This window comes from Pholcus phalangioides, unplaced genomic scaffold (assembly GCF_987345545.1).
Source record: "Pholcus phalangioides strain wild (caught in Gottingen) unplaced genomic scaffold, Ppha-v1.0 ptg000017l_1, whole genome shotgun sequence".
Classification (NCBI taxonomy): Eukaryota; Metazoa; Arthropoda; class Arachnida; order Araneae; family Pholcidae; genus Pholcus; species Pholcus phalangioides.
The window spans coordinates 31,452,089-31,466,388 of record NW_028301610.1 but is presented as its reverse complement, the minus strand read 5'-3'; the positions used below and the strand labels follow the sequence as shown (position 1 = coordinate 31,466,388).

Genomic DNA, 14,300 nt, shown 5'->3' with positions numbered 1-14,300 from the left:
TTCTTAGAATCCCCTCTCGTGATGAATCTAAGCTATGGCGTTGCGTTCTGGGGTGTTGATTTATTGTCGTTTATTAATATATTTTTGAAGGCCCGAATATATGCGCCTTCGTAGAAATCTAAATCAGCTGTGGACTTTACTTTGTGGAAAAACTCTCCCTTCCTGAAATTTGAATCTATTACCCTCTTGCCAACAGTGAGCGGCGATGTTGGTAACAAATATATATATACACACGGTCAGTTATCCCGGTGTCCGTACTTTATCAGTTGAAAATTTTGTAACCCTATTGAGAAGACTTCAGATTAGCCAATGATTCAGTTTTTGCTTCAAAATTGACAATGATTTCCTTATAACGGTTTTGTTATAATCGTGGTAATAACAGGATATTTAATCGAGACGTAATGTTGGATGCCAATTGGCAAAAAATTGGTTGAATTTCCCGCTTTCATTTCAAAGATATGTGGTCAAGAATCGTTATCCATACTTTGTGAGTTATAAATTCCTAACTAAGCTCTCCAGATTGCTCATAAATAAAGAATAGACACTAAAAACTACCAAATGGCCTCATGAGTTATGGCATCTTATATTATGGGACGAGATGGCGATCATGGAGATATAATGATTATCTTTCTTCTGATTTCCTTCCAGAACTTTTAAATGATAAAATCTCCGTGATCTTTGACCAAGAATCCTTGGAAAGATTTCAGGAGGTCAACAAGCTCTGATGAGAAACGGTCAACTCAATCCTATAACATATACTGAACACTATTCCGGAAAGGAGTCAGTGTCTTTCACTATTGGTGCAAGAGGTTCGTAAAACGCAAAAGTTTGAAAAACCCCTGTTAGACAAAATACAGGGTTTCCAGTCCAAAGAGTGTACTTAATCAATATGAATTACATTGTGATATTGATGGCTTCCATACCAAATAAATTTCACGCTGTTTTTCAGACCCACTACTGCAGCAAAGGAGTAGTAACAAGTTTATCTGGTAAGCTTATCCATGAAAAAATACATCACGAACTGTAATGTTATAAACGACAGAAAGGTTCAAATTTTCTATTTTAGCACTCTCTTGCAGAATGTGAACATGATGCACAACTTACATTCCATGGATCCACTTTCCATATTCAGGACAATTGGAAATGGAATACATACCAACAATCCAAGCTGGTATTTATTGATATTCTTCCAGCACTTACCTTGGAAACTTCTTTCCTCAAACTTTTACAATTCTCGATGGACCTATTCGTCTTGAAATTTTACAAATGCTTACCGGTTCATGATCCATAAAGGATTGTTGTCAAAAATAGTATCTAGAAGACAAAGACTCTTTTGGAAACTGGCTAAAAAAAGAATGGGTTTAATTACGTAATCACGTATGTGCTTCATACGCAACTACTATGTGTTGAAGAAAGCAGTGGTTCCATTCATCCAACCTTTAGAATATGAGCCGTTGCGACACGAAGAAAAGACTTTGTCCGTAATTACGCTCGTATATATAAAGAACCTACTTCATATTTTTCTCTCCATAAAGAATAAAAAGAAAGGGATTGGCCATCGTCCATCCAAAGCCACTCGAAGATCGTCAAGTGAACAACCGAAACTCGGCTCTCACAGTAGCTCAACTACACTTGGTAAAGAAGATGTTTTATCTACCAGGGACCATTAACTATCGTGTTATCTTATTAATGGGAAATCAATAAGGACCGATATTGGCGAGACGACATTCTTCCCGTTTGAGGGGGCCATCCACAAAATGTATCTGAAGAAAAATGTGATTATACAAATCGAATCGGAGGTGATCGCACACGGTGACTTACCGTACATCTTGCCTTCGTCAGAGAGAATGATTTTGCGTCGACCACACGGAGGGTAGATGGCCAAGGCCTCCTGGAAGCTCTGTTCAATGTCGGGACTCCAAACTCCTTCGGCGTCGGTGGAGCTGAGGTCATTCTTTCCACTACCCCCTCCTCCGCTGCCGACACCAGTGGAGGAATCCTTGGAATCACTATCCTCAGAACCATTGAGATCTGGAGGTGGAATGGACGGTGGCGGTAGATGAGCCACGGACGGTGGGGCCCCCAGTGGTGGAGGGCCCGTCGGGGGCAAAGTAGATATCCACGGTGACGAAATTTTGGCAGTTGGCTCTGAGGCAACGTACCCTGAAAACGGAAATATTATAACGTTAGTACAGGGTATATTATTTCAAAATAAAACATGTGTCTGTAATGCATTAAAAAAGACAAACCTGTGAAGTCTATTTACGGCATTATTATATGATAACAACCATAATATTCCTACACGAAACGAATAGATGGCGTCATATCCATGCCCCCCCCCCACCTCCCGCAGCAGGGCCCTTAGGCTGGGATCGTTGGCGGGGTTTCCCCAAAACCAGCCTTTCACGGGCTCCTCTATGGTTACTTTATAGTGTGAAAAATAAAAAAAAAAGTGATAAGAATATCATTCCGGGCCAAAGGGCTAGAGCCCTGTTAGCTTCTACCTTGTGAGGACCGTGATCATATCTGATATTTGTTGAACTCTGGATGTAATCAACACTAAAATCCCCCGAGTTCCTTATATTCTTGCACAATCAAACGAATTAAAGCCAGGGAGTCCCAACTTCATCGCTGTATTTTTGCTTCTGAACTTATAGAACATACAAGGACCAAAAAAGAATGCTGAAACCTTACCGTTCAGTCATTAGTCCTTTCTCTAGATCAGCGTTTCTCTACCGGGGTTCCGCGAGAAATAGTAATGAACAACAGTGCAAATTGTTTTTGCCATCTTGTAAATAACATGGATATTTTTTCAAGGGTTCCTTAGAATAGCAACCAACAATCCTTCGATCGCGAGTTCTACAATGGCCGGTCGCGGGACCACTTTTTCCGACGATTATTACTGTAGAAATTTGTAGAAGCCTATTGCGAAGATACAGTCGGCACCACTTAATCGGGTAACGGATAAAATTCTCTGGAACCAAAATTTCTCCCATAGAGAAAATGTTAGTTTTTTTTTTTATGAGAACAATATATATTGTACAAAAAATAAGGAAGGAAATTTTTTCAAGAAGCCGACTTGGCTCATACTGGCAATCACAACATCGTAGAGTTACTATTTACAGAAAATTCAGCACAATTATAATAAATAATAATAATGATTATATATAATAAATAAAAGGGGGAGGGGAGAACATAAAAAAAATAATGTACATGTAGTTGATACATATACTGTTCCTCGCTTAACAGAATAATTTTAACTTTACTCGCTTTAACTCGCTTAACAGAATAATTTTAACTTTTCGGAATAAAATAACTTTTCTCCGCTTAATACAATATTCCGACAGACAAGGAAAATTTTAAATATACCGGCAGCATAGCTACAATAGCTAACGCCTCTTCTCCACAAATTACTCGCGAACCGTTGATCTTAGAGGCATACTTCTAATTACAACAAATATCCACGTCATATATCAAATATCCATATTCAGGCACGTCATTCATATTGCAAGTTGCTGCTTAGTTATTAAAATAAGAAAACTAACTTTTTACACAGTCACCCTGCCTTAAAGCAACGACGGAAACCCAATTAAAAAGTTTCTGCCCTGTTTATTCTGAGGCAAAAAAAAAAAAAATCCACGTTTCCAAGTGCAATATTCACTGAGATATTCGAATTCGAGAAACGGAGCAAAGTTGGAAAAAATCAGCGTTGAATTCGGGTAAAACGGTTTTTCCGCATTTAGAGAGCAGTTTTTTTTTTCAAATTTCCTCAGTTTTTCGAATTCAAAATATATCATTGAATATTGCGATTAGAAACATGGAATTTTTGTTGTTGTTGGCTTCATAAGAGACAGGGCAACAACTTTCTCACTGAGATTTTGAGCACGCGGGGACTGTATAAAAAGTGAATTTCTTTATTTTTTCATGTATACGACCCCTCAAACAAATTTTGATACTTTTAAGTAACTGCGCGTCATTTGAAAACTTTTTTGTAACTGAAAGTAGGTTCCTATAAAGTCAACGGTTGCAGAGACATCCGCTGTGCAAACAATTTGCGCAGTCTGTACACATAATATTTCCAATTAGATAAAACATTAGAAAATTAATTAGAAAATCTGCACAAAATGTCTTGAAATTAGAAGTAAAAGATCGCGAAAAGAACGGCTGTTGAGTTTTCGCCACAAATAAAGAGTTTTGGATGCAAAAAAAAATCTCTGATTTCGCCAAACTGAAATTGCCAAAGGAGTATGGAATTTTTCAAGCTCAGGTATCAAGCATTAAGAAAAAGTCTGATGAAATAGAAGATGCGATTATATATATAGTGAAGAAACTTGATCAGAAGACGGGAAGACAGAATCTAATATCGACGGTGTCGATATTTCCTATTGCAATGGTTTCGTGCTGAACCAAAAAGGCAATAATTAACGGTGCCGTGATTGCACAAAAAACAGAAGAAATCGCCAGATTTTGAAAACCGTGTAAGTTTTTCTGCTTCAAAAGGATGGTTACACAGGTAGCAACAAAGGTACAATTTGATGTTTAACCCTAGAATGCTAACTAAAAAGAAAAAAAAGCTGATAAAAACTGCATGGTAACTGCCTATGCCTCTACATCTCTGAGACATAGTTAGTATTCTACGGTTAAGTCACTGCAAACCGTATAAGACATTTTACAAACTATACCTAACGGTGTGAAACGGCAACTGTGAATTGTTTCCCCGCTTAATCGGATATTATGTGCTGGAACCGTCGATATAAGTTCAAGCGGGTCCGACTGTATTTGCAATTATACTCAAAATATTGGTTATATTATGAAAAAAAAGGTAAAATATTTTTCAGTAGATTTTTAGTGATTATTTGTAGGAAATGAAACCCCCATGCATCGGAATATATACATCATTAGAGAGCAAAATAGTCACAAAGTATATCGCCAGGTTAATTTGGTTGGCGACCCCTACTTTGGAACACGGATATTATTTCAACGATTCCGCAAGGGTAAAAAGTTGAGAAACGCTGCTCTAAAAAAAGCAATAAACCATCACAGGAGAGCATCAGTCAAAGTTGCAAGCTACGAACATGTTTTTTCAATGTCCCGGTGTGTGCGTTGCACTATCTAATAAAGCTCTAAGGAGTTTAACCCTTTGACTGACGATGACGAGTCTGTAAAGCTCCAGAATATTCAAGTCTGTAGTATGGAAAGTCACCAACAAGTGATAGTAAAATAATATAATAATATAGCAAGTTAGGGGTACGAAGTACAATTGGCTGGATACCAAGCGAAGAGGAATTTGGGAAAGAAAATTCAAATTCTTCTGTGGGGAATCGAACTACCAACCTCCGGAGCTGTCCGAGCGAGTGCTCTACTATTATAAGCTAATTTAATTTAATTTCTTCCCGTTAGAATAGTATGTTCTTTACATCAGTGTTTCTCACCCGCCGGTCCGCGGCCCGGTACTGGGCCACGACTGATCTGCCGTTTCATTTTCCCCATTCATGTTCCGTTAATCATGTGTTTGACCGGGCCTTCCACTTACAAAAATAAATGATACCGGGCCGGGGTTTCCAAAGGTCGAGAACCACTGCTTTACGAAGCTATATATAAAGGGTGTCCATTCTTAGCTTTGTCCAATGGCTATGAACCGTTGATTTTAGAGACAACTTTGAGTTAGAAAAAATGTTTCAAATGATGTCGCTCATCATCCTAAACGCCGTCAAATAAAATACAAAAAATCAATAAACAAGATTACAAAATTTAAATTTGTATACGGTCCCCCGACAGACCAGTCACGACCCAGGCTCTGTCCCTCCCGGGATATAAGCCTTCTACCCTTGCGGGTTGGGTCGCGCTGGGGAGTATATATACGGTCCCCCAGTCCTCTAACTTCTAATTGAAAAAAAATGTTGCCCTGTGTCTCCTGAAACCATCAGAAAAATTTCCATGTTGCTATGTGCAATTTTCACTGAGATATTTGAATTCGAATAATGGAGAAAATTTGGGGGGGGGGGGGGGAAATAGCAATGGAAAACGCTCTTTTCCTTCATTTAAGCTGGTTTTTTTTTCAACATTTCTCCGTTTTTTTGTATTCAAATATCTCAGTGAATATTGCACTTAGGAACATGAAAAAAAATTTGGTGGCCTTAGGCAAGATAGGGAAACAACTTTCTAATTGAAAATTAGAGACTGGGGGGACCGTATAAAAATTTAAATTTTGTAACTTTCTTATTAATAACTTTTTTTTCATTTGAACGGCATTTAAGATGATGGGTGGCATCATTTGAAAAAATTTTCTAATTGAAAGTTGGCTATAAAACCAACGGTTCAGGAAATAGCCACTGGAAAACGATAAGAGTGAACACCGTGTACAGTAGAACCTCTCGATAACGGACACCCATGGGACCAAAACTTCTGTCCGCTATTATGGAGATATGATATACAGTAGATCCTCGTTTATACGCCTTTCACATTTATACGACGTTTGGCTTCGGTCGCAATTGGTTCCTATATGTCATTGTGTGTAAAAGTGATACATACAACGGTGGTTGCGCATAATCATCAATCGTCTCGATAAAGAAAGTATTATTAAATTTCACTACATTTATCTCTTTTACCGGCGGTTATGCATCATTTCTAAATAAAGTTGGAAAGTCTGATGAATATAAAAAAAATTATAACTTTTCTTCCCTTAATTAAACCAATTAATTATTTTTCCCGTACATGATACGCACTACACGCATTTCGTAATAAAAATTGAATTAAATTAAAATAAGTGCGAAGAAGGTAAAACAATATCATTATCAGTCTTGTAATGTGTTGGCTTTCTTCACAAGTATCAACATGTGCAAACAAAACCAACATTACCATTCAGAATCAGCATCCTGGACCATAGTCATGTTCAGTAAATTAAGTAATTTAATTGGCGGATTATTATTTACCAATACGAGCTTGGTATTATACATGATCACTGTTAAATATAATAAATTCTCGATTTATGAATAAAAATTCACAAATTAGAGTTTGCCTGATTTCACTGTCCGCTATCGGGGCGTGAAACGCATTAAAGCCATATTCTACGGGACAGGGGATCAGAAAAGCGTCCGTTAATGGGAGGTGTCAGCTGACGGGGAGTGTCCGTTACGGGAGGCTCCACTGTATATAGAATGTGTGTTGTGTGTGTGAGCTCATCTTAAAAAAACCACAAAGCGGTATCAGAGAAGGATTAGAATAACAAAAGAAGTCCATATTTGCAAGAACAACAACGAAGACAATTGCATGCCAAAATGTCAGCACAACAACAGTATTCTCACTTTTCAAACATCTCACAATGTTATACAAAAATACAACAAATCAAGCAGTATGTTAACTCTCCAGGACTGCAACGGACACTATAACATTTCAAGCAACGTATGTTTCATTAACAACAATTGATATGCTATATTTCGGCGCACGTTTAGGTTCACGAAACATGAAAACACCGCTAACAGAAGTTTCTGGAACCGTTACGGCACAAAAGAAATAATGAAGGTTCAGTAAAGAGACCGCGAGCTTCTGTTGTTGTCGATGAAAATAAATAATCTAATTATTTCATTGGCCTTAAGGTCTCGTTACAAAGAATAAGAGGAACAATAAAAGAAAAAGGAAAATGGCGACGGACGCGCGGTGCCAAAAAGTCAAACCTCATAACAATCCTAGACTATCCCAGCCATCATCTTAATTAAGAATCATTCGATGCTCGCACGAAGTTCATTAGTGGACAAATTATTCCTATTAAAGAAAGGCTCCAGCGAGGCACACAATGCTAACGTCTCTTTCTGCGTTCGAGGCATGATGACTTATGGGTAGGATGCACATACACACACATATATATCCAGTTAATACCCGCGACGAGGCAAAAGAAAGAAACCCCACATTATGTTCCACATATACATACATACGGGCAACAAAAAAATGTCTACCACTCAACACAATGTCACCGCTGTTGTGGACGGTAGTTCCGAGGAAGTGGCGATTCAGTGACACAAACGCTACCTTTTTCGGTCACGCAACACGTTGACCACTTCAACGAGTGATTAATGCCACAACGTCACGCTATGGAATAGAAAAACCAGGAAAAAGGGAGAAACGTATAAAATATATGTATTACGAATACGCAAGGGCAGGGATACGTATATACCATGCACACAAACGATGCATATCATGGCCTGCCGGTAAGAGACATATATAAAAAAGCGGTGATTAAAGCGGGGAAATTTCTGCAAGGAATCAAAAAATATTGCCGGAAGGAAACCAACACATCACACCAAATTCCTGCCATTTTTATGTTTCGGACATGATAATTTGGAAAATCTAATAACACGAGCGATGAGTCAGTAATTACGGAGGACAAGGCAAAGCCCTCGCGATTCCCGCTCGTGCTGAAAAACCCTTACCAAAAGGAAAAACGTGCACGTGCTGGGTTTTTAATGCCTACTCGTAGTTTTTTAATCAACGGGCGATATCGAAAAGAGATAAATTAATGCAAAGTATGGTTTGTGGACATCCTCAGGGTAGTTCAAACGACGACGTCTAATTCCATCTTTCGAAAGGCCCCCGAAAACCCACCAAGTTTGTCCAGATAGACTCGATTTTGAAACTAAATGATAAATTTCAATCATTTCTTGTAATTCCAATACATACTTGATCACTTATACTGCATTAGGGATGCCCAACCTTTTCGGAGAGCAAGAGCCACCAAAGTGATTTGATAACCAGTCGAGCGGCTGTCGCGGGCCTCAATGAAATGGAATATTTCATAATTTTGCAAAAAAAAAAAATTAAATAGTGTAATAAATTTTTAAAACTGAAATCAGATCATCATTTTTCGTGAAACCGATATATCTCCGTTCAACAGTTCCAAATCAAATCTCTATTGATTCACCAATAACCTCTTGGCATCCATAGTAGAAACAACTGCGGTAAGTTCCCGATAAGGATGTCCTGATTGGAAGAAGGATTTAGTTCTATAAAAAGGACTAGTAAAAAGTGATTGTATTTCAGGTTAAATGTCAGTCATTCCTAATTCACATTTTTATCAATTAATTATCCTATGAGGACGGCTATGAGAGCTACATCTCGCTGAGGGCCATTGGTTGAACATGTAAGCTTAACACTATAACTGGGAGGAAGGGACACATAACAATAGTCTTAATACACCAATCCCACCAGGAACAGCTACGAAATTCCCCAATTCTATCATAGAACGTGCACGAGTCCATAATCTGTCGACACTATTGTGGAAAAAGTATTAGCCACTGCTTATCCATAGTCGTGTTGATGAGTTCGAAAGCACACAAACTTCGTGGAAAGTCTTTAATACATAAAATTTAGAAGTGAGAAATCAGGTTTGAGTTCAATACCTTGTAAAAACCTTGTATGGCTTGTTGAAATAGCCATTGATAAAGTCTGAGGTACCAAATAAAAAGGAGGACTTACTTGTATTGAGAGATTGAATATCCAATATCACAAACCAAGACACAAGATCACACACAAGTACACAAACAGAACAAGATATAAGGCGAGAAGTCTCTGCAGGCGACGCAACCAACCTACTCGGGTCGAGTCGCGGTTCTTACAACCGAAAGAAAGCAAAATTAAGATAGCACCAAATGAAATGCATCGAACCGAAACCGAAACTAACTTGGAGCCTCACACGCGAACCAAATTGCGAGTAAAAAAGAAAAGACATTGAAAAACACTTTATTCGGTGCAAGTGAAAATTCCAATGGCGCTCACGGATTAAAGGATTTCCAGGTTAACAGGTAATCAGTTTAAGCCCTCGTTTAATATATTTCAATTTTCTTAAACCAGACAGAGAAGGAGAAGAGTTTTTTTTTTTATACGATTCGTTGACGACAGTAATGCCGAAGCTTTTCAATTTTGGACAATAAGAAGACGCACACACACACACTCGTTTACGTACGCGGACAAAAGACTACGAAAAGAAAATGCAAATTTTAGTTCCCTTTTTCACGTTAATTTTTTTCTTTTACAACAGAACTTGAAGAGTTGACAGACGAGGAGGCTTCACTTTTGAAGCAGGTCATGCGTTAGGTCATGACATACATCGTTTTTTTCAAAAATTAATGTAGAGTGAACCAATCGATGTCTTTGTTCTTTTTACCCTCCGTAGTAAACATTTAGTTGTCAACGATATAATTCTCGATGTTGGCTGCCTGATATGCAACAAAATTGACGCTGGGACGGATATTTCACCGGCGAAACTTAAGGGAATTCCAGCATGGACGATCTGGTTATAGCTTTTTAAGATTTCGATAGTACAATCTATATCTAATACAGTGGACGCTCGATTTCATGAACCTCCAGTTTACGAACTGGTCCTATGACCCGAACAGCATGCCATATAGCTAATGTTAAAATCAGCTCTATTTTACGAATTTCGTTTTTCTTCCGCTATTTTAATTTTTTGTTACTGTATTTTTTTTTCTGGCAGCTTCCGAGTTCGTTGTAATCAAAAGTAGACTTAAATTTGGACGTTCTACGTGTCTTAAGAGAAAATAAAGGAAGGGTTTGGGGGATATATATTATATATAGAGAGTTCACTAATTTGTCATCAGTCGCAAACATGCAGGTGTTATGCGAACAAGTGCCAGGAAGGAGAGTTCGATTGTTGACGGGTGACCATTAAGTGAAGCTGCTTTGACAACGTAATTCACTCTATGTGCATTATGATTGGATGAACACTGGTGGTTTGAGAAACGGTATGATACATTAGCGTATCGATAAGGCCATTTCTGAGTCGTGAACTCTTTTTCGGACAATTGCTTTTCGTTTACTTTCCTCTTCGCAATATCAACATGACGGAAAAAATTGTGCTTGACAGTGAATGAAAACAAAATATTTTGTAAGTAATTAATGTGCGAACTCTTTCAAAAACAGAAATTGCGAGACAGTAAGGGATTTCAGAAATTACATTGAGTTCTCTGTTCAAAGATCAGCAAAAGAACGTTTCTGTAATAAGTGGTTCCACCATCTCCCGAAAATATTCAGGGAAGTCATATTCACGTGAAGTGTTATCCTACATCAATTCCATGGAATCTTATAAGTATATATCAAAATGCTGCGATGAAGCAAACCAAAAAAAAGTGATTTTTTTTTTGAAAATCATCAATAAGGGTGGATGACTAACTCATTTTTTATTTCCAGCATTTTTTTTATCGCCTTCTCATTTATGAACTTTCGATTTTACGAACTAATTGTCAAGTCCGTACGGGTTCGTAAAAACGAGCGTCCACTGTAGATGATTGAACAAATGAACTTTGGCTGACGTCAGACATCTTCAAATCGTACCTTGCTCCTTGTCGGAAAAAGTTGGCTCAGTGGGAAAATTATGACAAAAGTTCGATGAGTGAACATCTTCCAAATCGATAATATAATAGAGAAACAAGACAGAGTGGAATGGAGGAAAAACAATAATTCCTGACAAAAGTTATATCGCATCATCGCGATACGACTGTATGAAACAAAATAAAATAGAACATTCACTGAAAAATATCCGAGTCGTTGGTTTTACTCACGTGTATGAAAAAGAGATAAGAGTAAAGATGTGATTGCGACGTAGTAAAATGAGTGAAAAAATGTGTTATTTCTCTGATTAAAATAAGAATAAAGTCTGCCCATGCAATTGATAAAGTTTAAATATTTTGAGGGAGAAAAATGGCAATCACACGGCAGCAATACGTATTGCTTTTGTCAGAGACGTCCCGTGAAGATCCACAATGTCAAGATTTGGAAATCCAAGCAATGATGATTTTGTGCTATTATAAAATACTGAATAAACCTTTCGTGAAGTCATAGAAAAACACTACGTGATATAAGGATTTGTTGACACAGAAGACAGACTCTTGCACACCCTGACGACACGGGCGTCATCATTATGTATGGGGATAGTAATGATAATAAGAATGAAAAGGAAAAAAAAAACACTACTACCATACACACAATTGATATGAATTGCTATTGTTACAACAGCTGTTGAGAGACTAATAGCACCTGCGTGAAATTATACACAAGTCCTATGGGGAATTTACAGCGCTGGGAAAGGGGAAAATATTTTGCTAGAAAATCATCACATCTGCTGTGGATTTTCCCCCACCGCAGATCCTGTTCGCCATTGGTTCTTCATCGTGGACAACACAAACAACGACGCACCTCATATCGGGTCTAAAGTTTCGGATAAATAACGGTGCACCTAACACCGCTTCTAAAACTCAACAACGACGCACCTAATACTACGTCTAAATTTCCGGTAAAAACAATAACAACGCACGTCTAAATTTTCAGAGAAACAAAAAAAAAACGACACACCTCCTTTCACTTCTTAATTTCCAATCGCACATTGCCTGGCAGAGAATGAATATTCTTCAACGAATATCCCCATTACCAACAAATCCAATACCGTACAAATCTTGACATTTATAATGTAAATAATATTAACTAACCAAAAGATTCATCGTCTAGCCGTCTATTGAAACTTAATTCTAAGAAAACTTTGGTAGCATCGGGCATTGTTTATTTGGAAATCAATGGGGCCAGGAAGCAGAGAAAAAAAAAACACTTCAAAAATCATCAAACTTAACGATTAAAGACGTCAAAAAACGAGTTATTACGCACCATTATTAGAGTCTGACCAGTATTCGGGAAAAAAAAAAGGGTTGTAACAAAAGGGGGTTATTAGAAGAAAATCACTGTACCGTAAAACAATGATACAACAGGTAGCGATAGAGTCACCTGTGCTCTATTCCAAGAATCGCGTAATTGCCGGAATACTGCAAAAAAAAAAACACTTTCGCAATAGAAAATGACGAAACGTGGACGATCATAACACAGTTATGTATGCGTGTATTATACATACATATATGTAAGCTTCGGCATTTCGGAGGTCATCTCTCAATAGTGGACGCTCAGAATAAACCAGTTTATTGGAAGCTGATTTCAAGGCTGACAACAACAACAACAACAGCAGCAGCAGCAAGCTGTTTGGCCCATTTCCCTTATATCCATATACTCAGATACTCTCGTGGAATAATTCTCTTTTTTTTTTCCTATTTCATGCTCAAATGACTCATTCTTTTACTTTCTAAAGACTTGATTACAGAATTATTATCCACTGCGATCTAAAAACGATGCCAATCAATACGAGATCAACATGCACTGGATAATGTGTGAAATAGGTTTTGTGTGTTAGGAATTAGGATGAAATCTTACTAATTCTGAGTTCCTGGAAGGTCTCGAGTCGTTGAAAACGTCTTGTCGCACGAGACACGACGGACGCTCTGAAGTGTCCAATACATGTTCTATTGGGTTTAGATTCAGTTGCCATTTCATTTGAACTTTTATTTCCTGATTCCAGTTAATCTTTCATCGGATAAACCTAGTGGAACATGGCATTGTTTTTCCATTTACAGAAGAGAAATACCCACGGCAGAAATCGCTTCCTCGCGACGTCAGTCCTTGGTATTTAGCCGTGCAGAAAATTTGGTTTTTGTTTTCTAATTTTGTCCCGACACTTATGGAAAGTCAGACTTGTCTGAATGATGTTAGTTCAGTTTTTTTGAAACGATTCTCTTCCCCCCCCCCCCACGGGAAAAATCAGCTTCATGAAAAAAAATCCTTTCTCAGATATATCATGGAATGTTACATGTTCCAGATGGGGGGGGGGGGGGGGTTCCCAAACCTTTTACGTTCGTGGCGCCCTTGCCCGTCCTCGGAGCATTTCGACGGCGCTTAACCCTTTCGCTCTCACGCTCAAACAGTGGAAGTCGCTATATCAGCATATTCAGTGTCAAAGGGTTAAAATGCCGTGACACGTTGATTGTAAATCACACAGCTCTGTTTTACTACTTTCAATCCAATTTTACCCCTGAAGTATCCCGTGACACCCGAGGGTGACGCAACACCTCTTTGGGAGAATCAATATTCCAGATTCTCATCCAAACGAGAGGGTACAACCTGAATTACTATGCATGCTGTACCGAGATTCGGTGAAACGTACTCACGCAATTATGTGTGAGCCATAAACGTACGCACAGTAGCTCCAGTTAAAACCTACCAAGTAAAAGTTGTGATTCCAGATTCAATTGCCTGTTACTCCACGATGTCTTCTAACTATAAGAATATGAGAGTATGTAATGATCTTCCGGTGATGTGGTAAGCCAAGAGTGGCATAATCATCTGAAACTCCAGTTGTGCAGAATTTTGAAATGACAAATGACAAATTTTTGCGAGATATTTAAAACTCTGGTAAA

The 14,300-nt window shown here is 38.2% G+C and overlaps 1 protein-coding gene across 4 annotated transcripts in view; it reads right to left on the bottom strand.

The window, feature by feature from the left end:
- LOC149072905 (transcriptional enhancer factor TEF-1-like) overlaps positions 1-14,300 on the bottom strand; it is a 102,277-nt gene that overhangs the window by 54,101 nt on the left and 33,876 nt on the right. For all 4 annotated transcript variants that reach the window (XM_089246272.1, XM_089246274.1, XM_089246275.1 and 1 more), the window contains one exon: positions 1,822-2,163. In XM_089246272.1, coding sequence (XP_089102398.1) covers positions 1,822-1,828 — 7 coding nt within the window. In that variant the 5' untranslated portion in view covers positions 1,829-2,163. The remainder of the gene's footprint in view (positions 1-1,821; positions 2,164-14,300) is intronic.